The sequence below is a fragment of the Thamnophis elegans genome, chromosome 1, assembly GCF_009769535.1.
Source record: "Thamnophis elegans isolate rThaEle1 chromosome 1, rThaEle1.pri, whole genome shotgun sequence".
NCBI lineage: Eukaryota > Metazoa > Chordata > Lepidosauria > Squamata > Colubridae > Thamnophis > Thamnophis elegans.
Genome location: NC_045541.1, coordinates 132,384,349 through 132,409,333, shown reverse-complemented (window position 1 = coordinate 132,409,333; position 24,985 = coordinate 132,384,349). Strand labels below are relative to the sequence as shown.

Below are 24,985 nucleotides of genomic sequence, written 5' to 3'. Positions count from 1 at the left end.
TCAGTCACTCTCTGCAGCCCTACCAAGTTTCCTCCCAAAATAAGACAGGGTCTTATTTTCTTATGACCCCTGAAATAAATGCTTGGCCTTATTTTCGGGGAGGTCTTATTATTTTTGAGGTGCAGGAGGTGGCGAGTGTCGTCACCTCATGACTGCTGCTGTATTGCAATATTTGGGGGGGAGGGCTTATTTTGGGGAAAGGGCTTATTTTATCTCATGCGCTCAAAAGCCCAATTGGGCTTATTATCCAGGGAGGGCTTATTTTTGAGGAAACAGGGTAGGAAGGAGGCAATATAACAAATCACATCTGAAAATCTTTCCCAGAAAATTGCAGAGCTTTGCAGGCAGTGGCAGTAGTAAAAAAAATTACTGAAAAACACTAAAAAAAAAAAAGAGATAGTATACATAATAGCCCATTTTCCATGCTATACACAGAAGAGAATTAAGCTGTATGCTGCTTTTATTATCCCCTTACAATCATAGTTATTTAAAAAAATGGGTTATGTGAACCCTAAGCCTGGTCATCTCAAGATGAGTTGTTTGCCACATTATGTACTCCTGGTAGTTATTTTGAGTAACAGTAGAATATGAGCTGCCTATGATTCAAACTGGCTGAGGATATTCTGGCATTTACTAATAAAGGCCATACTGGATATAACCAGCAGGTAAGAGTTTCCAGTTTTTCATCTAATTTGACCTTTGATTTACATTAAAAGCATGTAAATCGACTCCACTAGAACCAGTGATAGTGAGCAGCAATTACACTATGCAGACAATTCAAGGAGTAATTCTGGAAGAAGCAATCACGGGTAAATTTAGGGAAGCCATTCTCTGTAAGGTCAAGTGTAGACGTGTTTATGAATGTTCCTATGTAAAAATAAGACCAAAGGAAAACTGGATGAACACATTAGGTTTTAAAAGCTTAAGACTAGATAGTTTAAGGGATTAGTGCTAACAAAAAACTAGACTTATTCTGACTGATGGCAGGAAAAAAATATATATCTATATATCTATATATCTATATATCTATATATCTATATATCTATATATATATATATATATAGATAGATAGATAGATAGATAGATAGATAGATAGATAGATAGATAGATAGATAGATAGATAGATAGATAGATAGATAGATAGATATTTGGGCATACCAGGGGTTGTGACTTTAAATATTTATATATTTATATATATATATATAGATAGATAGATAGATAGATAGATAGATAGATAGATAGATAGATAGATAGATATAGATATAGATATAGATATAGATATAGATAGATAGATAGATAGATAGATAGATAGATAGATAGATAGATAGATAGATAGATAGATAGATAGATATAGATAGATGGATGGATGGTGGGAAGAAGGAAGAAAAATTGTTTTTACAATGCTTTGCAGAAAAACTTGATATTCTTGAGATTCTTTATTTTAAAACAATGAAATTCGGTGTTCAGGAGGTCCAATGCAGTTTAGCGTTTAAGAAATCATCTTGGGTGTTGACAAACTATCAATGTATTGAGATGATGAAATAATGTAACAAATTAACAGTGTGCCAGCTGCCGATATAAACACCTTAAAAAAAAAGTATAAACAGCAAGTTGAATCGATCCCTTGATTCTGTCACCCTAGAACAGTGAAGCAGATGGTTTTCTGTCAATCTCTTCCATTAAACCTTGGGAAGTCTACCCATCTCGCCCTCCCCCCCCCAAACTCAAGGAGGGGAGGGGCGGCAGTCGGAGTTGACGTTTCTCTACCCCCCTCCGCCGCCCGCGGGACAATCCTGCGAGGTAGAGTAAAACCCTGCAGCTCCCTTTAAATTTGCTCTTCTGCCCAAGTGATCCCCCCCCCCCAACTCCAGGCCGCGGGACTGCTGTACCCAGCAGGCGCCGCATATCTGGGACTCCCAAACACCGCGTAGGGAAGGGGTGCGGTTTGGGGTTTGGCTTTCCGCGTGCTGCTTCTCGTTTGCAAGTCGGTGTGGCGCCGAAGGGAAAGGAGGCGGCGGGCTGGGGCTCCGCGGGGAAGGGCCTTGGTCCCAAGACCAGCCTCCCAATCGCCTCCGGGAGAGAAAACTCCGAGCCAGCCGCCTCTGCCGCAGCCCTGCCGTCGACCTGCGAGAGTTTGGGCGAGGCGGAGCCAAGCCTTCCGCGTGGCTGGCTAGCGGCCGGGAAGGGAGGGGAAGGAGGAGCGGGCTGGCGGGATGATCGGGACGGTCCTCTGTTACGTCCTGCTGCCCCTATCGCGGCTCCTGCAGGCTTTCCAAGGTAACCGCCTCCCCTCTTCGGACTCGTGTCTTGTCCGTCCCCCCGTCCCGTCCACCCTTCGCCTCTTGTCCCAACTCGGGACCGTCCGCTCCCCTCTCAAGGCGGGATGACGGGACAGAGCGTCCAATCAGGCAAGGGCAGGGCTGCTTGGTAGCCGCTGCCGCCCCGGCGAGGCCTCTCGCTCGCCTGCCAGGCTCCTCCGGCCTAAGCCGGGCAACTGGCCCAACGGCGGCAGGGCGCCCGCCGAGGGTACCCCGCTTGCGCCGCTGGTCTCCGCCCAGCGCTTGGAGCCGGGCTTTCATTGGGCCTTCCCGCCCCCCTCCCCGTCCCGCCTTCCGGCGTGCTGGTGAAGTTTCTCCTCTCGGAGAATCAAAACAGCGGCCGTGACGTTGCTTGTAAAGCGGAGATCCGCCCTGAAACGGGTGCTTGTGATTAATACTGTGGTTTTAAAATCTGTTAGAAAAGCCTAATAATGGTCGGAGGAAGAAATGGGCGTGTGTGAGGGGGGAAAAAAGGCAGTTGGGCATTGAGGGAACGGAAACAAGCTTATTTTGGCTAATGATTAACTTTCCACGCTTTACTTGCATTATTTTCTTGCAGCCTTGTGAGGTAGATCGGTTTTATTTTCCGTGCTGCGCAATGGGAAGGGAGAGAATATAAGAGCAGTAGCTTTTTTTCCTACCAAAATCTGTGATTTTGATTATCAGAATGCCTTGGACTTCATGTGTCTCATTTCAATTTTCTGGATAGCCTAAAAACAATTTCTTGTGCCCGCATCGCCCTGTTGTGAGATGTAGAAAGGAGCCACTTGTTTTAAAGTAACTTGCTTTCTAATAATCAGGATGGTTTGAGACTGCACTATATCACATTTCAGACCCTCAATCCTAGATAGCATGGCTTTTTGGGTGTAACTATTCTGTCTCTCTTCTTTTAGTCACATTTACAAAGTAAAATTTTAATTACTTTGTCCTTTGGGTCTTTATTACTACAGTACGTTGTGGTTATTGACCTGGTCAACTAATTTTTGAAATTAATGTTAATTAATTTGCTTTTATTTGAATCAAGAATGGAAAAGTTCCTGGCTGATTTCAAATTCAACTAAATGATAAGATGTTGATGTTGATAAACCCAAATGTTCAAAATCCTATGTGAGACTTACATACTGCAGTGCAAAGTTGTTATAGATCCTGGCTCCTTATTTTGATCCCAAAAGCAACAACATATTCACCAACACATTTCTTTGTGCTTTTCAAACTTCTTGCCCTACTCAGTCTTCATGTTTTGTGTATTCTATTTTTTAATCTTTCTGGATGAGAAGGATACTACTATTCTCAAACATAATCTGTCTTTGCTAAAATGCTTCTGGACTCCGTATAGAACCCAGATACTTTTTTGGGGGGAAATTAATAATAAACATCATCTTGCATGAAATAAAATGACGAGTGCAATCCAGGGCTTTGCTTGCCTTCCCATAATGGGTATTTAACCCTTACCACTAGTCAACCACTTTGTCAATGTACCAACAATGGACTCTCAAAATCTGAATCTTTCTCACTCTCCCAGAGAGGTTGGAAATCCCTGATATAGAAAACAGTGATTTGCTCTATGCCAGCATTTATTGGTGTTTGTAAATTGTTAAAAGGATTATTGCAGTTACTTTTACTACACTTAAGCGAGTTGTTTCTAAAGTGAACATGTTTATATTTTTGACAGATGCTTTCTTTACCTGTCGAAAGAACGCGCTTCTGCCAAAGAGCACATCTATAGACGGCCTTTCTGCTCCAGTCGGTGGGAAGCCGAACTTGGAGGAGAAGCAAGCCCTGCTGCAGCAGTGGCTGGAGAAGGGGGCTGGGGGAGGTTGCACTAATGAGAGGGCTTCAGAACTGGACCAAGTATCGGCCATTTCGGCTGTGGAGTGGCAAGAAGGCCCAAAGCTACTGATGACAAGCTTAAGCAACTTGATTATCTCACCACAGTCTGATGGCCAAGGGGAAGAAGACGAACAGCAGCAGCAGGAGCTGCTGCAAGGGGTCCCCACTGAGGGATCTTCTGAGCTACAGGAATTTGTAGAACCTACTCTGGCAAGCTCACCAACAGAGGGAAAAGAGGATGTGGAAGTCACTGCTCCATGGGCAGCAATACGGACAGAGGGTGATCCTCTAGATGTGGATGCTTCTGTGTCGTCCACAGAAGTGTGGATTGAAGATCCTGCTGTGTTAGCCTGGAGTCCTGCCCAGGAGAATGATGTGATAGCCGCCGAGGCAGTCATGTGGCCTTTTGCAGATGCAGGTCAATTTCAGCCACTCCCCCTGGAGATACCTTATCATGGTGAGTACTAAGGCATTTCATTGTGTGACTTTGACCTTATTGAATAAGATCGGAGTTAATATTACAATGTGACTTGATGCTTTTGTGTAAATATTAAGTTTGATATTGTTGAAACGCCTCTCAGTCTTACCTTTCTTTGAAATCCTTCAGGGTATCTGCTGAATGTTCTAAATTCCTTTGATGGTTACAGATATTGCACACTGTTGTAATAAGGACAAAATATGTAAAATATCTAGTACAAATATAGAAATAATGCATACTATTTTAATCTACTGCATTACTTATGTTCAAGAAGAATACCCAATTACAATGTACAGGCAGGAACTTTTCACTTACTTGCCTTCAGACTGGAATGGCAAAAACAACATTTTTGAGGAGTACAGTCACTCTTGTAGAATAAATTTCCAGAATCCATTTCAGAGAGATATCAAGGGGCTACTTTGGTATTTCAGACTATATTGCCCAAATGCTCGCTTCTGAATATTTTTAATTTTTGAAGAAAAGCTGGTAGTCTGTCACACTAATAATGTGGTTTTGAATTATAACATATTTGTTTGCAGAGTGCTGTTGTGCTAGTAAAGGGAAACTCTCTTACCCTCTGGAAGAAACAGAATTACTCAGTTATACAGCAAAAATTATTTAGGTTAAATACAGAGGTAGCCTTAATGTTATGTCTCGTTTTGCTTTGTAGGTCAAATTAGGTGATGTTACATTAGAACATTATACTGCATTTAACTTTAAAAAGCAGTGTTTTAAATAAAATAATTATAAGAGATTGGCACTGTTGTCTTGAAAAATGAAAGTTTATACCTCTCCCCTCCAGTTTTCGCTCACGGCACATGAGATAGGACATCATGTGTAGCTTTGCAAATTTATCTTACAAATGCAGTATACAGGTTACTTATGACTGGAACAAACAAAAAAATATAGCCATAAATACATTCAATGAAAATCCTAGCTGTAATTTTATTTATTTATGAATGTATTTTATCAATTTTATGCCCATTCCCCATCTGACAACAACTCTGGATGGCTAACAGAATTATAGTCTTTATCATGCATTCAGGTGATATTCCAACTCAAAACAAGTCGGAGGCCCATGAGTTCCTCAGGATGAGAAGCCAAAGGATGCATTTGTATTAAACTAGCCTTTATGACTTAGTAATTTATCTTACAGCACAGGCTCAGATTCTAGTTGAAGTTAATCCTTCCTCAAATTGCTTTTGGCTTTGAAGGACAACAGGGTTTCAACCACAAACAGACGCTTCCAGCATAGAGCCAAACTATGTCTTGCACTTTTTGCTTTTGTACAGAGATTTTGTGGAGAGACTGGGAAGATATCTCTGCCAGCAACCCAGAGCTGAACCCAGAGAGTGGGTCTCTGTTTGAATTCAGAGTAATGTCTTACAACATTCTGGCCCAGGACCTGATTGAGCAGTGCCCGCATCTTTACATGCATTGCCATCCAGATACCCTAAGCTGGAGCTATCGTCTTGCAAATCTCTTACAGGAGATCCAGCACTGGGATCCTGATGTGAGTATAACTTGGCGACTTTGCTGTATTTGAGTATACAGGTAGTCCTCAGGTTATTAACAACAATTGGAATCAGGATGCTGTCACTAAGTGATGCAGTCATAAAGCATGAGGTCACATGATTGCATTACTTGGCAATAACAATCCCAGCAGAGCCAGTTGCTGTTGCAATCCCAAGGTACACAGGTCATTAAGCAGGAGACACAAGAGTCCCAAGTAAGGAGTGCATGGGTGCCACAGGGAGATCACTAGGCCATGGGGCACGCGGTGCAGCCTGTGTACACGTGCAAGAAGGCTAAAGGTGATGGACAGTGTGGCCCAGTGTGAGACAATATGGCCAAGGGATGGATGGCGCAGCAGAACACAAAATGGAGGAAGGCCAGGGCATGGAGTATGCAGCAGGGTGCAAGCATAGGAATGCTGATAGAACTTACCAGAGTGACTTGCAACCTTCCTTGCAGGCTTCCCCATTGACTTTACTTGTGGGAAGCTGGCAGAGATGGTCACAAATGGCAATCACATGATCGCAGGACCCTGCAACTATCATAAGTGCAAGCTGTTTGCCAAATGCCCAAATTATGATGACTTGACCACGGAGACATTATGATAGCTGGAACTTGGAAGATCACCTATTCAGCGTTGCCTCCACTTTGAACGGTCACAGAATGAGGTCGACATGTGAGGACTACCTGCATTTATTTACATTGGTACTAAGAGGAAGCAGAGGAAATGCAAGGTCCATTATACTTTGCGTTATAATGAAGTTTCAGATTATTCCTCACTCACAGTTGTGTTTCACCTGTCTTTAAGCCTATCTTTTCTGAATAATTAGGAGTCACCTTTTGATGGGGAGAGAACTATTTAGCCTTTGAATTAATACCATACTGTCAGCATTACCAGGTAGATGGAAAACACAATTAGATAAACTAATTCTACTATATTGTAAAGCTACAATAACAGAATCATACAAGTCTGAAATTTCTCCCAATGTCATCTTTACAGCCTGATATCTTAGGGACCTTCCCTTCTAAGCCTCTTACTCCATCCACTATGCACCTCTGGACTGGCCTGTGTCTTATCTGACAGTTCCTTAGCCAGCACCTCTTCACCATGCCTCCCATTCCCATGCACCCTTACATATTCATAACAGTGACCATATCTATTGAATCTATGCTTCTTTATAACACTTTTCTCTTTCTCTATTTTTCACTTGAATATACAATTGTGTACATTTTCAAAATCTGCTAGGCAGGTGGTCCTACCTTAACAACCCTTTGTTTAACTACCATTCCAATTCGTGACAGTGCTGAACAAGTTGGTATTTACGACTGGCCCTTGATGTTCCCCACTATTGTGTGATTGCCATTTGTGACCTCCTTACGGGCTTCTGATGTACAAAGTCAGTGGGTAAGCTAGTAATAAGTTGCAAATGGTGACCCCCATGACATCCTTACTTAAACTCAGTGTGGGATTCGCTCAACAACAGCAACCAGAAGGATTTCCACTACCAAGTGGTTCAGTCAAGTGGCATCTTGCTTTTCAACCTCAACGCTTTCCATCAATTCCAGTCCCAATTCTCATAGTTAACAAGGACTATCTGTATTTTTCCTTCTATGACAAATGTAGTTAGTGAGGATAATAAAATTGGGAGAAGTGAAATGTACATAGTGTAAAATAATTTATTTTTTCTGCCTTAGAAAGCGATGACATAATTTATTAAGGTTATTTTCTTCTAGATTCTCTGTCTCCAAGAAGTTCAAGAGAATCATTATTGGGAGCAGTTGGAGCCAACACTGATGATGATGGGTAAAACTTCCTTCTGATAGTGAGGTCAAGAATATGCTTCTTGATGCTCCACCCAGGATCCATAAAAATGCCTCTTACTCAGTATTTAACAGCCATCGTTGTTTTGGGATGATTGGCTTTACTTTGCTAGCAGAACATGGTTTGGGGGAGCTTGGAGTTTCATGGCTGCCTTTGAAGCTCCAATGCATTTGAGGCTTTGGATGGGAGGGTGTACTGAGCTTGTTTGGCTTCTCCTTTCCCATGCATTACTTTTTGAATAGAGTTGAGCCAAGATGAGCAGTTGCTTCTTCCTCTCAAAAATCAAACTAGACATAAGAGGCATATGTAACAAGAAGCTTTTGTCATTTGGCCAGGCTTTACCTGTATCTACAAGCGGCGGACAGGAAGAAAGACAGATGGTTGTGCAATCTGTTACAAGCAGAATAAGTTCCAACTGATCAGTGCTAACCCCGTTGAATACTTCCGGCCTGGTTTGGATATCCTCAGCAGGGACAATGTGGGCCTGGTGCTACTACTACAGCCCTTATTAACAGAAAACCTGGGAGACAAGGCAATCAGCCCTTTGTGTGTGGCAAACACTCATGTATTGTACAGTCCCCGTCGGGGAGACATCAAACTGGCGCAGATGGCTCTGCTCTTGGCAGAGATTGACAAAACCGCAAAACTGGCTGATGGCAGTTACTGCCACATCATCTTATGTGGGGATCTGAACTCTGTGCCTGACTCCCCTCTATATAAGTTCATCCGGAATGGCCAGTTGTACTATCATGGAATGCCAGCCTGGAAGGTAAGCAAAAGAAAGAGACCAGAGAGTCTTAGTTTAGCTCTGAAATGGTTTCCAGAACCTCCTGAGAATCTTGCTTGATTTTCTCTTTTCAGCACTTTTTCAGGCTTGGTTTGTTTATTTAAACTGACCGGATTACTGTAGAGGCCATCTGTAATTGTCTTGTGGCAGAAAGTGCTATTTTCAATTAATAGCCAGATATTACAATATTGGGATGCTGCTGTGGCAGAAATGAACTTTTTAAGTCCTACGCAGCCTCCCTCCTACTTTTCTCAATCCTCTTATGCCTACCAAACTACTGCTGGGATGTATGATAGAAGTATAATTCCTCTGCAGGTTAAAAGAGAAAAAATCTGTTGCTTCAGTGAATTTATGGCTGTGATTTGACACGTGTTCCTCATGGTTGGAAGGTTGCCTTTTACAAAATAATAAGAAATTAAACTAGAATCTATCATCTATCCTATCTTTCTTTCTTTCTTTCGATAGATGATAGATAGATAGATAGATAGATAGATAGATGATAGATAGATAGATGATAGATAGATAGATGATAGATAGATAGATAGATAGATATAACCCCCAGAATTCCTACTCAGCCTGGGAGTTAAAATCCACACAGTTTTATGGTTGACAAACACTGTTTTAGATTATGGGTTCTTGCGTTCTGATTTTCACCTGGTTATTCTAGATTTTTGGAATTTTGGATTATTTTCCTCAAAATATTTGGTGGATATTTGTGTTCTATTCTTCTTCTCTTTTTTTGGCCTGCACAGGTGTCTGGACAGGAGGAATTCTGCCAGAACCCACACCAGCGGAAATTGCTGTTTCCTCTGTGGCCTGGCTGCCTGGGTATAACAGATGACTGCCAGTATATCACTCTTTGTCAAAGCAAGAAGTCAGGTGACTCTCATGGTAGAATTGAAACCGTAGGTCTTGTGCTTTTCAGTATTGTATGTTCAGAAAGGGATGTCTTTTCAGTGTGGGTGGGTCTTCAGTCTCTGGGCTTCCTCATTTTGTTTAAAGCATTATTTACCTGTGCCCACCACAGACTATTCAATGACAGTTGTAAATTCACTGAGTAAACAGGCTCATTGGTGATGTGGGAATGAACAATTAATGACTTTGCAGGGTTGAAGAAAGGGCTCAGTTTTTTGTTTGTTTTATGAGTTCTTACTATTTGAAATTGTATCTGGATGGATGCATGTGGGGGCATTGAAGTTTTATTTTAACAACTACAAGCTGGTAATTAGATTACAAATGACAAGTTTGAACACACATAGCCATTCTAATTTTTTGGGCATGTGTGTGTGTCATTTTTATCTGCAGACAGACTTAAATACAGTCGTGACTTCCTGCTTCAGTTCCGTTACTGTGATGTTGCCTGTGAGCGACCTGCAGACTTGATCCTGTTGGAAGGTGTGACAGATGCTGTGCCAGGTATCCCAAGATCCTTCCCTACCTTTACCTCTTTTTAATGTTTAACAAGATGCTGCAGAATGCTTTGTAAGTGGGGTTAAAGTAACCTTTCCCAAAGTACTGGTGGAAGTATTGGATTTTATACTCCATAATTCCTGGGCATTGCATTATTGCCTCTGCTTGGTGGTGTGAATAATATGAGAATCCATATTGGGAGACACCCAGCCCACCAGTAGGGAAAAATGCTCTGCATAGTCTTGTTTGATTTTCATAATAATCAGAAGAGCATCCATGAGTTCTGCAGACTGTGGGTTCTTTTTGAATAATTCATTGCGGTAATAAATAGGGATGAATAGGGACCTTGCCCTGATTAAATCTTTACAGACACATACATACAGGCAACATGTATGCATGCAACTTGATTAATGCCTGGGGGCAAAGTGTAAGTGTGCACACATGCACCTCTCACAGATGCAATGTGCTACTTCACTACACAGAAGAAAATGCAGGCACCTTCTGTGGCCATATCTAATGGTTGGGAAGAATTCCTGAAGCCATCACTCTTTGCTCCCAATGTTTTATTTCAGTTCTGAATCATATCTTATTACTGTAAAAATGCTGGTGTTATTTCTCTCTTGGTCTTTAATTTTTGTCTTCTGTTTCATACCTGCACAAATGTTGTTAGAATGCAGTCACGGCAGAATCAAAGTAGGCAAACCTATTTTTAACTTGATACATGTTGGTGCTTGGATTTATTCAGAAAGTTGTGGAAGTTTTTCCAGACTGCTGTGCAAAAAGATGGTAGTTTGCATAGAATATTGAAACTAAGCTCTTGAGGTTTGGCCTTTGGTGTACTTTGCTATAGGATGTTGGGGGCAGCTGATTTTGTTATGTTTGTTGGAGTCTAATATCGCAAACTGGCTGGTGTGTTTGATCAAGTGATTTGCTTTTGTTTTGCTGCATTGCAGACCGTCCTGCCTATTGGCCTAAAGACCTCATTGTAGAGAACAACTCTGATCCAGAACTGGTTTGTTCAAGGTAATCTGTATGCTGGGTTGAGATTTTGAGAGTTCCAACACACCTGGTGCTATCGGATTGGGGAAGGCTGCAATTTAAAAAAATGAAAGAATGCATGGATGAAAGAGTGAGGTTAAGGCAGATGTTTTGTCAACAGTCTGTAGCAATAGCACTTATATACAGTTTTACAGTGCTTTACAACCCCCTCTAAGCAGTTTACAGAGTCAGCATATTGCCCTCAACAATCTGGGTCCCCATTTTACCCACTTCTGAAGGATGGAAGGCTGAGTCAACCTTGAGCTTGGTGAGATTTGAACTGCCAAATTGCAGTCAGCTGGCAGTCCAGCAGTAATAGCCTGCAGTACTGCACTCTAACCACTGCGTCACCATGGCTCATATATAATTATATAACTAGAGAAAGGCTAAGAAAGTGAAGTATCTCTTGATCACGTGATTCAGAGCAGAGCCTGTATATTGAAACTACAGGTAGTCCTCGACTTACGACCACATTTGAGCCCAGAATTTATGTTGCTAAGTGAGATATTTTTTTCAGTGCTGTTATAACTTTGGTCACTAAACGAAATGTTGTACGTCGAGAACTATCTGGAAAAAGATTTTCTAGAACAAAGTACTGCTTCATGTTGCTTTTGAACGTGATATTAATAAGGTTCCAGATAATTGTTTAGTTTGAGGATTGTTATAAATATTCTCAGGTTCCCTTTTGACATTTGTTATTTTTGAACAGTTAGCAACATTTGGCATTATGGCTAAGCCTAACAAAATGTGCCCTTCATCTTCAGAGCATTTTCCATCACAATATAATCCTCGGGCACAAAGTTCATAGAGTTGCTTTGGTTGATAATGCCGTATTAGAGTCCTTCCCCAGAATGCTCCACTGGAACAGTCTGCAACTTCACATTTGTGGATGGAAATGCTGCAATATATATTTGTCCTTTGCATGGTTTCTTAGACTGTAATTAGCCTGAAAGCAACATGAGCATTCAACAACGGTTAAAAAAAGCGACCGGAAATGGGGATGTTGCCTGAATATCACTGGCATTTTCTTCTCACAAAGCTTCAAATAATTGATTTTGTTGGGAGTACAAAAAGAGAGAAAAAAGATGGACCTTTTTTTCATAAGCTGTGTCCCAGATCAGTTCTTCACATACAACTTTTATTTGAGTAAATTTCTGAAGCATGGTAATAGTGAATGCTAGCTTAGCTTTCTTTGCTTGCTTCCAGCCCTGTTGTTAAATGTCATCTGCCCCCTCTTCTATTTTGGGGGTGGAATTTTTTTCCTGGGTACAGGTATCCAGGCAGTATTTACCATAACCTCAACCTGACCTCAGCTTACAACCATTTCCTGCCCGAGAGAGGTTGCCAAGAGATCACAACCATGCCAATGGGAGTGGGCGCCACTGTGGATTATATCTTTTATTCAGCAATGCCAATCAAGAATGATCAGGAAGAATGTAAGTGGGCATCTTTCTTTCCACAAACATATGTATTTTCTGATAATTTTTGTTAATTCAGTGGGCCATTGAATGCATCAGTTTATGTAGGTACATGTTCTGTAATTTCAGCTTTAAAACAATGGCCCAGATTGTGTATCTTTTTTGCTTCTTATGGCTTTTTGGTAATGATAGTCAGACATTTGGGGGGGTGTTCAAAATTATACGAACCTCTATTTATGCAATGGACCTTTCTCCTTCTCTCTTGTGTTCTTTTCCCAAATCCATAAGAGTTGAAGAATTTTCTGGTGCAAATGCTGTGAGATGAAGTGAGAGAACTTCACGAGGAAAGGGAAATTGTCCAGCACTGTGTACAGAAATTGATCTTCCCACAGAAGTGGATATTTGTTCCATGTCAAATGCTAATTCCAGCCTTTCCTTAATTTATTCTGGAAATAAATATTGATATTTTTTTCTGAGCAAGGAATTGCTCATTCTGCCATTCATTTGGGGTTTAACTTGACCAGTGAGTTGAAAACAGTGTTTAAATTTAGCACCATGAAAGCCAAGAAATTGACACACATATACAGAAGCATGACTGGAAACACATTTTTATTATGTAATTTCTCTCATTTGTTTCACTGCTCACATTCTTCTGAATGCTGAAAATGGACTTTTGAGAACTTTCCACTGACACATGATCATGTTACATTAAAAAAAATATAGAAAAGGATATCAAGGGGCCGGGTGAATGTCTGGACTTAGAAATGTATCTATTGTAAACATTTCTTACATTGCTATGACTGTTATTTGTATCTCCATCCCAGGGGTGAAATGCTACTGATTTGGGCCGGTTTGCCTGAACTGGTAGTAAAAAATGCTATTGGTTCCCCGGAATCGGTAGTAAAAAAATGCTACCGGTTCAGGCGAGCCGGTAGTTCTGATGATCAGCTGTACAACAATCAGCTGTGCCGCATGATTTATATTAGCTAGAAATCGGGTGGCACAGCTGATTGTCGCACAGCTGATGTCAGAACTTATTTTAAACTTTTTTTTTAGCATTTTTTACTATCGGTTCGCCCGAACGTGGTAGTAAAAAAATGCTTTAAAAAGTAAAAAAAAATTCCGAAGATCAGCTAGGTGACAATCAGCTGTACCACCCGATTTATATTCGCTAGAAAGCAGGAAATCCTCAGAAAAGGCTTAGCGCCTATGGTGCGCATGTGCGCGTGAAGCAAACGGTAGCAGACTTCAACGCATTTCACCCCTGCCCTGCTGCATTTCATTTACCTTCTGAATGCCTCGTTACAGATTTACTTTGTGGGGCCGTGTTTATATTTCCCATTCTGTTTTGTATTTTAGATCGCAGGATGTACCAAGATGGATCCCTAAAGCTGCTTGGCCGTCTCTCCCTTCTCTCTGAAGACATCCTTTGGTCAGCAAATGGCTTGCCAAATCCTTTCTGTTCATCGGATCATCTTTGTCTGCTGGCCAGTTTTGGGCTGGAGATTTCTGACTTCTAATCATGTGCCAGATCTTCAAGACTCTCTTAGAGTTGGCCTGAATGGGAAAATCATGCCACTGAAGTTTGCATCAGCGAGCGAAAAGAAAAAAAGGATCTTCCCCACCCTTCCCCCTTCCCTATTTTTGAGATGTCCTTGTTCTTTTCTCCCTTTTTACATGAGGAAATAACGATTTGGTTTACGCTAGAATTCTGCAATCCTAGTCTGAGCTTCACTGCCACTTTATGTCCGCCTATAGTCTGGCTACTGTATCATCTTAAAGGGCACCCTGCCACCCAATTGGCAGCCTTGTCTGTTTGGTCTTCCTCTGGTCTGAAAGTGTGCTCACTCACTCACATGTTAGCAGGGCATGTTGTGGAGCATCACAAAACTCTGAATGGAATCTTCATATAATGTGGGCTACACACACATACACACACTTGCTTTGTGCTGCAGGCAGCAAGGGATCTCTATACTGTTTACTATTGCACTCAAACCAGAGTGACAGAGGTAGAATGATTTTAACTTTTTGAGAGCTGGTGAGCTATTGCTTCCAATGAACCTGTTTCCACAGGTAAATGCTTGTTGATTGGCGTGTCCCTCTTGTCTGTTTGGTAATGAAATTAATTCAGCTGGCATCTCCTGACTACACAGTTATTTTTCCATAAAGATTTTCCTAGCAATTTAATTTGTTTGCATGTCAACAAAGCTTCTTGAAAACTGTTTAGATTAAAATTTAATTTTATTCTCTGTTCCAAGAACATTGCATTTTATTATCAGGTTCTTCAAGAAGCTTTTTAAACACTGATTCACTACTTTGGGATGCTTTTTGCTGTCTCTGGTGACAACTAAGAGTTGCAGATAAGGACTGCCAAAACTAACAGAAAATGACACATGCTTTAAAAAAAAAATTGGAAGCCACGTTGTTGGGAACTCGAAGTGGACCTGACAGTTGCTGCTCATTTTTTTTTTAAAAAACCCACATTAACAGATTGTTAAATGAATATGTGATTCAGAGTAATGGTTGGTCTGTAAATAACTCCCATTCTCGATATATAGAAAATTTATTACGGTATGTGCAGGCTGTGCGCCAAATTGTATTGGGAAAAATGCATTGGGAGCTTTCAGTATTTTAAATGTTTTCTTAAATTTGAAAGAAAAATAAATGCTTTTTTCTAATTTCAGAAAAGTTGTAAATTCACTCAGTTGAGTCTAGAGAAAGAGTGAACTGAGGCCCTTTTTGTGTGAGGCTTTGGTAATGCCCTCTGGTGGATGTTGTAGGTTACACTTAGAATGCGTTGCTCGACAAAGATGCTAGAAAAGATGAATACTGGACCTCCCTCAGGAGCTCACCACAATAATGCCTAATTTTCAGATTCTTTCTCTTACAGGAGCACATAGAAAGAAAATTAGTCTCTGCAAATAAATTTCTGAGTGATTAGAAGAGTCTTATCTCTAATTTAGGTTTTTCAGTTGGAAAAAGTATTGTTCATGATAGCAATAGCACTTAGACTTACATACCACTTCACAGTGCTTTACAGCCCTTGCTAAGCAGTTTACAGAGTCAGCATATTGCCCCCAACAATCTGGATCCTCATTTTACCCACCTCGGAAAGATGGAAGGCTGAGTCAACCTTGAGTCAGTGAGATTTGAACTGCTGAACTGCAGCTAGCAGTCAGTTGAAGTCGCCTGCAGTACTGCACTCTAACCACTGCGCCACCATGGCTCATATATTATAATTCTTATTAAGATTCTTAACTGCATTTTGTTAATTTTTGTGCTCTTCTGCGAGTTGATTTGAAAATTTTTAGGTTAGAATTCCAGATCTGTAACAATTTGCATGTAAACTCAAGCTACAGGAGGTAATGGTCAATCCTGTTACACAACTAGGTACTTCAGGTACTGTTTTTTCCCCCCACTGAGCTATAATTAGAGGGTCCCGGTGTTCTGCACAAACTCTTGACTGATAAGTATATAAATGTTCATCTTAGAGCAGAGATAAATAACTTATGAGCCACATGTAATTCCAAGATTGCATCAAAACTCTGGTTATTGGAAAAGAGAAGGAACTTTTCTTAGTTTTAAGGGGAAAAAATCAGGTAAACTTACTTTAATAAAAAAATAACCGCCTGCCAAATTTGGTTGAAAATCCTAACTCCATTCCCTCTGCTCTTTGTGGCATATGCTTTCAGCCCTAGGTGTAGCTTTCTCCAAAATGTTTTTGTACTGATGTTTTTGTACTGATACTTAAGAGTCAAAGAGACTTAACTCTGCAGTCCAGTGGTGGGTTGCCAATATTTTTACTACTGGTTCGGGTGCATTCCGGCGCATGCTCACATGACGCTTTTAAGCATGTGCAGAAGCAAGTGGGCAGAGCCTCCTGCCACTGCTACTACTGGTCCGGACCAAACCCGGAGCAACCCACCTTTGCTGCAGTCTTACACTTACTACTTGGGAATAAGCCCCATTGTACTCCAGATATCTTCTGAGTATCTGAAGCATGCAAGACTCTGTTCTTAAGGATCTAAATAAGAGAAATATGCAGGATTGGAGGCTTTCATCAATACAATAAAAGCAGCAATGCACTGTAACCCTTGCCCCTTTTGTACATGCACATATCCCAACATACATATAAAAAAGGAGTTTGTGTCACAATGACATAAAACAGCTTTTATTAATTTGTCTTCCCTTGACGCCCCCATCTCCGGCAGACCAGCCTAGGCAAATCACTTTCATTGTTTGCCAAGAAAATTATGTGGACTGTCTACCTTGTCACTGAAAGCTTGATTTGAAGTAACTGTTTGTCTTTAAAGGTAAGGACCCACTTTAAAGTTTAAAGTATTTAGAGGCACATTCATATGTATTCATATTACTTTGCCTCTTCTGAAGACAGTTCATTAGTTGTCCCCCCCCACACACACATTTCTTATTTCTATGTCCACTAACAAATGCTGTGTTTATTTTATGCTGCACTCTCACTGTATAGTAAACAGATGAAGGATTAAATAATTGGTTTAATTTGATGGATTATATATTTGAAAAAAATAATCCAAATTTTAAACAGTTGGGAGACTTTCAGATAACTTTTTTAGCCTAACAACCAGCAAAATTTCTCACCTATCATGGTTTTCTGAAAGTAGTCTCTGATCTCTTCTTAAGTAACATTTAGTTCAAGTCTAGAGATGAGATCTAACACTATTCTAAAGCAGCACTAATAGAATAAAAAGTGTTTTGATTTGAAAAGAATGGATCACATTCTTGCTGATTTTCTCACAGCTGCTTCATCCATGTTAATGGTTTGTACACAAGATATAAAACATTACAATGAGTAGGAACCTGTGGTGTCACAGAAACATTTTAAATGAGTATGGAAAAGTGAAATCCTATCACTTTTAATTTCATCAATTTAAGACGTAATTACTTTTTAAGACTTTAAAATGAGTTGGTCACTTGAAAAAAAGTGGTTGGGGAAAGATTTTATAAAAACTGAAGAACTAGGAAAACGTATTGGATGTAATAATGGAAGGGCCATAATCTCAATATATTTCAATTGTGGAAACTAATGTAGTAATCTCTTCATGAAGGTTTGTAGTAATCCTGAGTATAACTGCAATTCTCTGTGCTTAAGTATTGTCATTTTGAGCATGTTAGAAAGGTAATAGGATATATGCCAGCTCTTTACTGGAAATAATTCTCCGTTGGAATATTGTTAGGAGCCTTTCCCTGCTTAAAAACAACTCATTGCAGTTTTGGCAGTACAGAATAATCATTGTAGAATTGATGGTTTCAATATTACAGATGTGTATTGTTCCTGAACAGGCCATTCCTGGAAGTCTGACATCACAATGTACCCAAATATGCTACTTTTTATTTGGGGAGAAGAAGTCTTACTAATTAATGACAACATCAATAAACAATTGTTTTATGACTCACAAGATTAAAAATATGCAGAAACAAACTTTAATTCTGAACAAGAATTGGGATAAGGAATACAAAATTGAAGGATAACAAGAACTAAATCTATACAGGTTCAGTATCAGTAGTATAAGAACACAGAACCAGAAGGTGAGGGTAGTTCACAAAACATACACAAACATGATCATCTATAAAGAAACAAAACTGCACTTTGCTGTCATGACAACAGACCTGAAAACAAAATAAACTGCTAAAATGTGATAAATACTGATTGTCTTAAAAGCAATGCCCTCATTTCCCTTGGAACCATCTGACAAAATTAGGATCTCCACACTACAAGCAATCAGAATTGTTTTGAGGCAGGTGGTTAGCATATCATGCCAAGAGTGGTTTGTAGATAATAAGACATCTGTTGCTGAGATCATGCTTCGTTCAGATTTCCCTAAGGAGCCTAGCTAAGCTCACTTTCTGGCCAATTAGCAGGATAGGTCCAGCAGTCTGTGACAGAACTGCACTGAAAACTCCTTGCACACATTTTAAAGATAAAGTATATTTCTGCACAGAGCCCTAAAGCTAACTGCTGATTTGTTTTATGGCCAATCTGTCCTTAACATAAGGCAGGCATGAACTATGTTTTAGGGGCCTCTTCAGTGACTAGTAAGTCACTTAGTAAGTGTGTGCCATTACTGATTTCTTAGTAAGATAATCAGTAATGACACACAATCACAACTGTACATTTATTTTCCATTCACCAGCCTGTGAGAACTGCTGAATTGTTCATCAAAAGCGGCTCCCCCATGACAAGAATTATGCACATCGCAACATGTATGCAAAAACTGTTTTCAAGAGAGCAAGACCCAGGGCTTTAAGCTGATGTTGAATTAGTGGGTGATCACATTAGATTTTATTGTATCTATTGATTTGTGATACAAAAGTAACAGCCAGGCTAATTGGAGGCTGAAGAATAAAGACACGGATGCTTTGTACATTATCCAGTGCATAAACATTGACAATGGATATCACAACACAGAGACATATAACCAACCAGTCACAAGATTTGGAAGTGCAGAACGTCAGCTAAGGCTTTCAGCAAATATTGTTGCTATGTGATCATAAAACAGACCTAATACTGATGAGTATTGTGCAAACCAATTTAAATACTGTATGTTGGGTCTGGATAGCAGCAATTATGCATAAATTAAAAATACCAGTGCATATGAGGAGAGAACACCATCGTAACATCATTCTGCTGTAAAATTTCTATATTTTTTTAGTTCAGCTCTGCTACAGCAAACATGACTTCTTCCCTTCTGTTCAGGGCTTAAGGGGAAGTTTTCAGTTTTTCTCAAGTCTCAGTCCAGGATTGTGTTTTTTCTCACAACTCTGTACAGTTGCTTTCATCACTTCTACAACTGATGATTCCACACATAGATAGTCCACAACTTATTACCATAATTGGGACCGGCACTTCCACTGCTAATTGCAATGATCATTAAGTGAATTATGCCTGGTTTTATGCCCCCCTTTTTTTACTATGGTCATTAAGTGTATCACCCAGTAATTAAGCAAATCTGTCTTCCCACAATGACTATGCTTGTCAGAAACTGGCTGGGGAAGTCAGAAATGACGATCGTGTGATACTGCAACTGTATATAAATACGTACAATCCTAAGCACCAGAATTTTGATGACATCATCACAGAGCTCTATGACAGGCATGTAAGGATTGGTTCCAAGTCAGTTTTTTTCAGTGACTTTGTAGGTCGCTAAGTGAATGGTTGTTAAGTTGAGGACTACCTGTAAGCACACAAATTCACACAGCTAAATAAGAGTGTATCAGGGATGAACCCACAATTTTATAGGATGAAGCCTTAGTGTGGATATGTAAAATATTTGATTCACCCTAGCACCAGTCTTTAAGCTGCATCTTCAGGCTGAAAGTGGTGGATAGGAATACTGGTGCACCTTGTTTCTGCGTTCTGTCCAGGATAAGGCTAGGCAACATTTACCTCAATAAGCTCATTTATAAATGCAAAGCATTGTGTATGAGTTCAGCACCACTCTAATCACTATAAAGCAGCTACAACTCAGAATCTTTTAATCTTTACTACTTAGTGCTTTACGGGAAGCCACCTAGAATTAACAAAATGCAACTACTGTAATTTTTCGGAGTATAAGACACACCAAGATTTTGAAAAGGTAAATTTTTTAAAGAAGTTTTTGCATTCTGCAGACCTCCCAAATCCTCTGCACACCTCTTTTTTTTGTGAAAAACGGGGCATGCAGAGAGTTTGAGCTGCCTGCAAAGTGTTCCTAGGGGCTGGGGGGGTGCAAAAATGAGCAAAAAATGGCCCCTTTTTTGTAAAAACGTGCCAGTTTTTTTGCCAAAAAAGGGCGATGCATAGCCTTTAGGAGGCTTGTAGAGTGCTCCTGGGGGCTGGGGGTAAAAACTGGCCCATTTTTCTCTCATTTTTGCCCTCCCCAGCCCCCAGGAGCATTTTGCAGCTCTCCCAAACCCTCTACACATCCATTTTTGTGAAGGGGATGGGTTTTCGGGAGGCCAAAAATGCTGTATTCAATATATACCCAGATTTTCACCCTCTCTTTTGGGGTGGGGGAAGAAAGGTGCATCTTATACTCTGAAAAATACGCTACCTATAAACCCCTTCACGATCATACTTTAACATGTTTAGTCATACCTATTAAAGATACTTTGGTTGTAGCTTAGTTCTGCTTACTTGCATGGATGGATCATGAATTGAAGATGTTGAATCCATCACTGTTGCCAGTTTTGTGAGACGTATTTGTTATTTGTCAGGCAAAAGGAAACCCCAACAGAAGATGTAGAACAGTACAAAACTTTAGTCCCCCAGCTACTGTTCAACTATTTAAAAACATTAACACTATTTTAATAGGACAAAGCCCTTCCATGATGGCATACAAGATATACATCTACTACACAAACAGAATCAAATACCACTGATTACAGATTAAATCACCAGGCCTCAAACGTGAAAGCCAGCAAAATAAATTATTTTCAGCACTATCTTGAATATATGCAATTAAAAGGCCTGAGGATTCCCTACTGGAAACTCATTGGAAAGGCCAAGACCACTCTTTGAAAGGCCCTGCCCTATGTGGATGTACTGAGAATGTGATCAGTTGATATGCATGGAGGCAGGCTTTCAAGTAATTTGAGGCCAAGCCATTTAAGGCTTTAATGGTTATATTCAGACCTAAAACTGGTCTCAGAAACTTACTGACAAACGCATGGATAACCATTCAACTCCCAGGACAGCTGAATGGCCATAACCTGCATGTTTTCAATATACAAAGGCAGCCCCAGAGACAGAAAATGGCAAGGTGGTGACAGCAGGGAGAAAATAGAACTGCTTAATTCTTTTTTTGCATCTGTCATGCAATGGGAAAAAAATGATGCAACCTACCAAAACCAGCACTGTGAGAGACAGAATAGGAGGGCAAGTCAAAGGATGCCAGAAATTGATAATAAAACACCTAGACGAGTTCAAATCGCCAGGACTATAAGGTTTACACCCCCAGGATTCTGAAGGAGCTGGAAGATGTGATCTTGGATCTAAGAGCAAAATCTTTCACAGCTCCTGGACTACAGGGGAACTACCCAGAGAACTGGGGTGGGGGAGCTGATGTTCCAATCTACAAAAAAAAGGTGGGGGAGTGGATCCAGGAAAGTACAGACCAATCAACTTGACATTAATGCCTGGGGAAATCCTGGAAAAGATAACCAAGCAGCAGATTTGTTAGCATCTACAAATAAACAAGCCATTACCAGAAGCCAGCATAGGTTAAGTTTGCAAGACAAATTTATTGTCTTATTTGATAAAGTCACTACATTAGTGGATCAAGGAAATGCTGTATAGTATACTTAAGACATTTGACATTTCCCACAATGACTATGCTTGTCAGAAGCTGGCTGGGAAAGTGATCTTGTGATACTGCAACCATATGTAAATACTTACAATGCCAGTTGCCAAGCACCAGAATTTTGATGACATGATCATGGAGCCCTATGACAGTCATGTAAGGATTGGTCCTAATCCTTTGACACAGTAAGACCGTAACCTACTTCTTAGGATAGTTCTAAGATAGAACAATGTGGGATAGACAGTACTACCACCAGATGAACTCACAGTTGGCTGATCAACTATCCTCAGCATGTAGTTCTCAACGCAACTACATCTACATGTGTGGTACTTCAAAGTTCTGTCTGTGTTCAGTGCTCTTCAACATTTTCATAAATGATCTAGATGAGGGGATAGCAGGAGAGCCATCTGCTCTCCTGCTATCATCTAATTTGCAGATGATATCAAGCTGTGATGAATTGCTAACACTTTGGAAGATAGCAATTCTCAGAAGGATCTTCACAGACTTGAGCATTGGGCCTTATCCAATAATATGTTGTTCAGTAGTAAGAAAAGTAAAGACCTGCACCTAGGCAGGAAATATCTAATACCACAAGTATAGAATAGACAATACCTGGCTATTCTATAACATTAACCGTTAGTGGGATCTAGGTGTCCTACTGAATCTCCACTTAAGTATGTCCCAGTAGTGTGTTGCAGCTGCCAAAAAAGCCAATGCAGTTCTAGGCTACATTAATATCAAGATCATGAGAAGTGGAAAAAAAACTGCTTGATATACACTAATGAGGCCACATCCAATTCTGGTCATCATGATACAAAAATGATGTTGAGACCCTAGAAAGAGTCCCGACAAGAGCAACTAAGATGAGAAGGGGGTCTAAAGGATAAATCGTATGAGGAACTGTTAAAGGAATTGTTAAGGATATGACTAGTTTAACCAAAATAATAATTAGGATGTCTTCAGGTACATGAGGAGCTGCCACAGAGAGGTGGGGGTCAACTTATTCTCCAAAGCTTCAGAGGATAAACCAAAAAGCAATGGGTGGAAGCTTGCTAAAGAGAGATCCAACTTGGACCTAAGGAGAAACTTCTGGACAGTGAGAATAATTAGCCAATGAAACAGCTTGCCTGCCAGAGTTATGGGTGCACCATCACTGGAAGTTTTTAAGAAAGGATTGGGCAACTATTTGTATGGCATGATATAAGGTTTCTTGGCATGGGCAGAGGTGTGGGGTAGAAGACCTTCAAGAGTCCTTCCAGCACTATGATTCTAAGTGTCACTAATACATTAACTGTCAAACTAAGATTCATTTCTTTCAGAAAGTGTCACAACTGGCATAGCACTTTCAGCTCATATAAATCATCCCTGGGCCTAGAAGCCACCTTAAGTTCCCCACTTAGCTATAATTCCCAAAGTGCTCATTTCGACCTGTCTGGAAAAGCAGCATCTAACACTAAACATAATGATCTAGCCAGACTGGACAGCTAGCTACTTTTCATCCCCAGCAACCTCTAATCTTGCCTTGTCCAGATTAAGTTTCCTCTTCTGAACTCTCACCCATCCCAAAGGGTCTCCAGACATCTGTTCAAACAGCCTAGTGTCTCTCTAGAGGAAAGTAATAAGTGGATCTTATAAACCTCAGCTCAAATACTGAATGACTCCTTGGTGGACTCCTCTGCGAAATGTTGACTTCCACCCCCTCCTCTTCAGTTCTGCAGTTAATACAAATAAGGTCAGCAAGCTCTTTTAGAATTTGACAGGAGATAAAGGATCCTTTCTGTTCTCTGACTTAACATTCACCAGAAGCTCCAAAGACTGTAGGCAAGTACCCAGAATTACTGAGGTTGGGAGACAAACCAGAAGGGAAAACGTTATTAAGTTAAATTTTTCACTGTCATAGCATCCTCCGAAAATAATGCTCCGTTTTCTCATCTTTAAAACTTGTAATGCTCAAAATTGGATTTTCTGGATGAACCTAGATTTTATGGACAGTGAACGGGCAGAAGTCAATATTAGATCCTGTTACATCAAACCCTAACTTACTAGACAGAGCTTTATCACGTGGAAAGATTCTACCAGTTCTTAACTTCCTACCCTCTTCATTCTAAGAAGAATTAGAAAGATAAATATTTCCCAACCACTAGCAATGCTGATTGTGGCTAATAGGCACTGGAGTCCATCAGCTGGAGACTCAAGGCTTCTCAGCCTAAAGCATCTTGATGCTCTTCTGTATGCATGGATTTGGTCTGATCTGAGTTCTACCTCTCCTCCATGCTGCTGTGGGGTTTGCATAAGGCATTACAAGTCAAACTAGCAGTTGACTAACTAAAAGTTTGGCTTCAAGTTACAGAGAGGCCAGCTCTTTCCATGATGGAAATTTTCCCCCTCCTACTACTCAAGGGCCAGCTTGCTAACTGGGAATTCTAAGAGTCGAAGTCCACACATTTTAAAGTGATCAAGGTTGAGAAACATTGCACTAAGTATGCAATTAAGTTATCCATTAAAATTTGTAGTTCTGCTTTGAATCCCTCAAATTTCTCAACTAAATTCTTCTCTCTCCGAGCCAACAAATATAAAGTTCAGTTGTATGTTTTATTTATTTTCACCTTCCTATTATTACTTATAACAGAAATATTTTGAATGCTTCAGAATGGAGCCTTTCTTCAGAGAGAACTAATGGCAGCTATCATTTCATACAAGGCCTTGGCTAAATGTTGAATGTCAAGGATGTAATGCTTTCTTCCCATTTTGTCCTGGAATTTGGCTCAACTTTTTCAATAAATCAAGCTTAACATTGATTTCAGTCACCACCATATCAAGGCCTTCCCTGCTGTTGCCATTTATTTTTTAGAAGGCTTAACAGCTGCAAAATATATCAATAATGGTGACAAAGCACATAGTGAATACAATTCTGATGAGTGAGATGTTTTTTAAAAGGAGGATACTTAAGTATTTTGCACAGGCAACTGCTGATATATTAATATACAATTTCATTAGAATTTCACTATATGTTACCTAAAAACTAGAGTCGGTGTTTAAAAAAACCACAATA

The 24,985-nt window shown here is 40.2% G+C and overlaps 1 protein-coding gene across 2 annotated transcripts; it reads left to right on the top strand.

The window, feature by feature from the left end:
* Positions 1–1,974: 1,974 nt before the first annotated feature.
* ANGEL1 (angel homolog 1) lies at positions 1,975–15,299 on the top strand. Of its 2 annotated transcripts, none has more exons than XM_032231955.1 (10): positions 1,975–2,277; positions 3,991–4,605; positions 5,919–6,139; positions 7,876–7,945; positions 8,299–8,732; positions 9,503–9,629; positions 10,056–10,166; positions 11,114–11,183; positions 12,471–12,634; positions 13,976–15,299. In XM_032231955.1, exons 1-10 carry the CDS (start codon positions 2,214–2,216, stop codon positions 14,134–14,136), a joined length of 2,037 nt encoding a protein of 678 aa, XP_032087846.1. In that variant the 5' UTR covers positions 1,975–2,213; the 3' UTR covers positions 14,137–15,299. The 2 variants fall into 2 exon arrangements, with proteins under 2 accessions (XP_032087846.1, XP_032087854.1); XM_032231963.1 differs by lacking the exon at positions 1,975–2,277 and adding an exon at positions 2,513–2,699.
* The last annotated feature ends 9,686 nt before the right edge of the window (positions 15,300–24,985 follow it).

Bases quoted from the DNA above. Each gene is read 5' to 3' on its own strand.
- ANGEL1 (XM_032231955.1), top strand. From the start codon at position 2,214: ATGATCGGGACGGTCCTCTGTTACGTCCTGCTGCCCCTATCGCGGCTC. The intron at 8,733-9,502 runs GTAAGCAAAAGA...TGGCCTGCACAG, and splicing joins ATGGAATGCCAGCCTGGAAG to GTGTCTGGACAGGAGGAATT. The intron at 10,167-11,113 runs GTATCCCAAGAT...GCTGCATTGCAG, and splicing joins TGTGACAGATGCTGTGCCAG to ACCGTCCTGCCTATTGGCCT.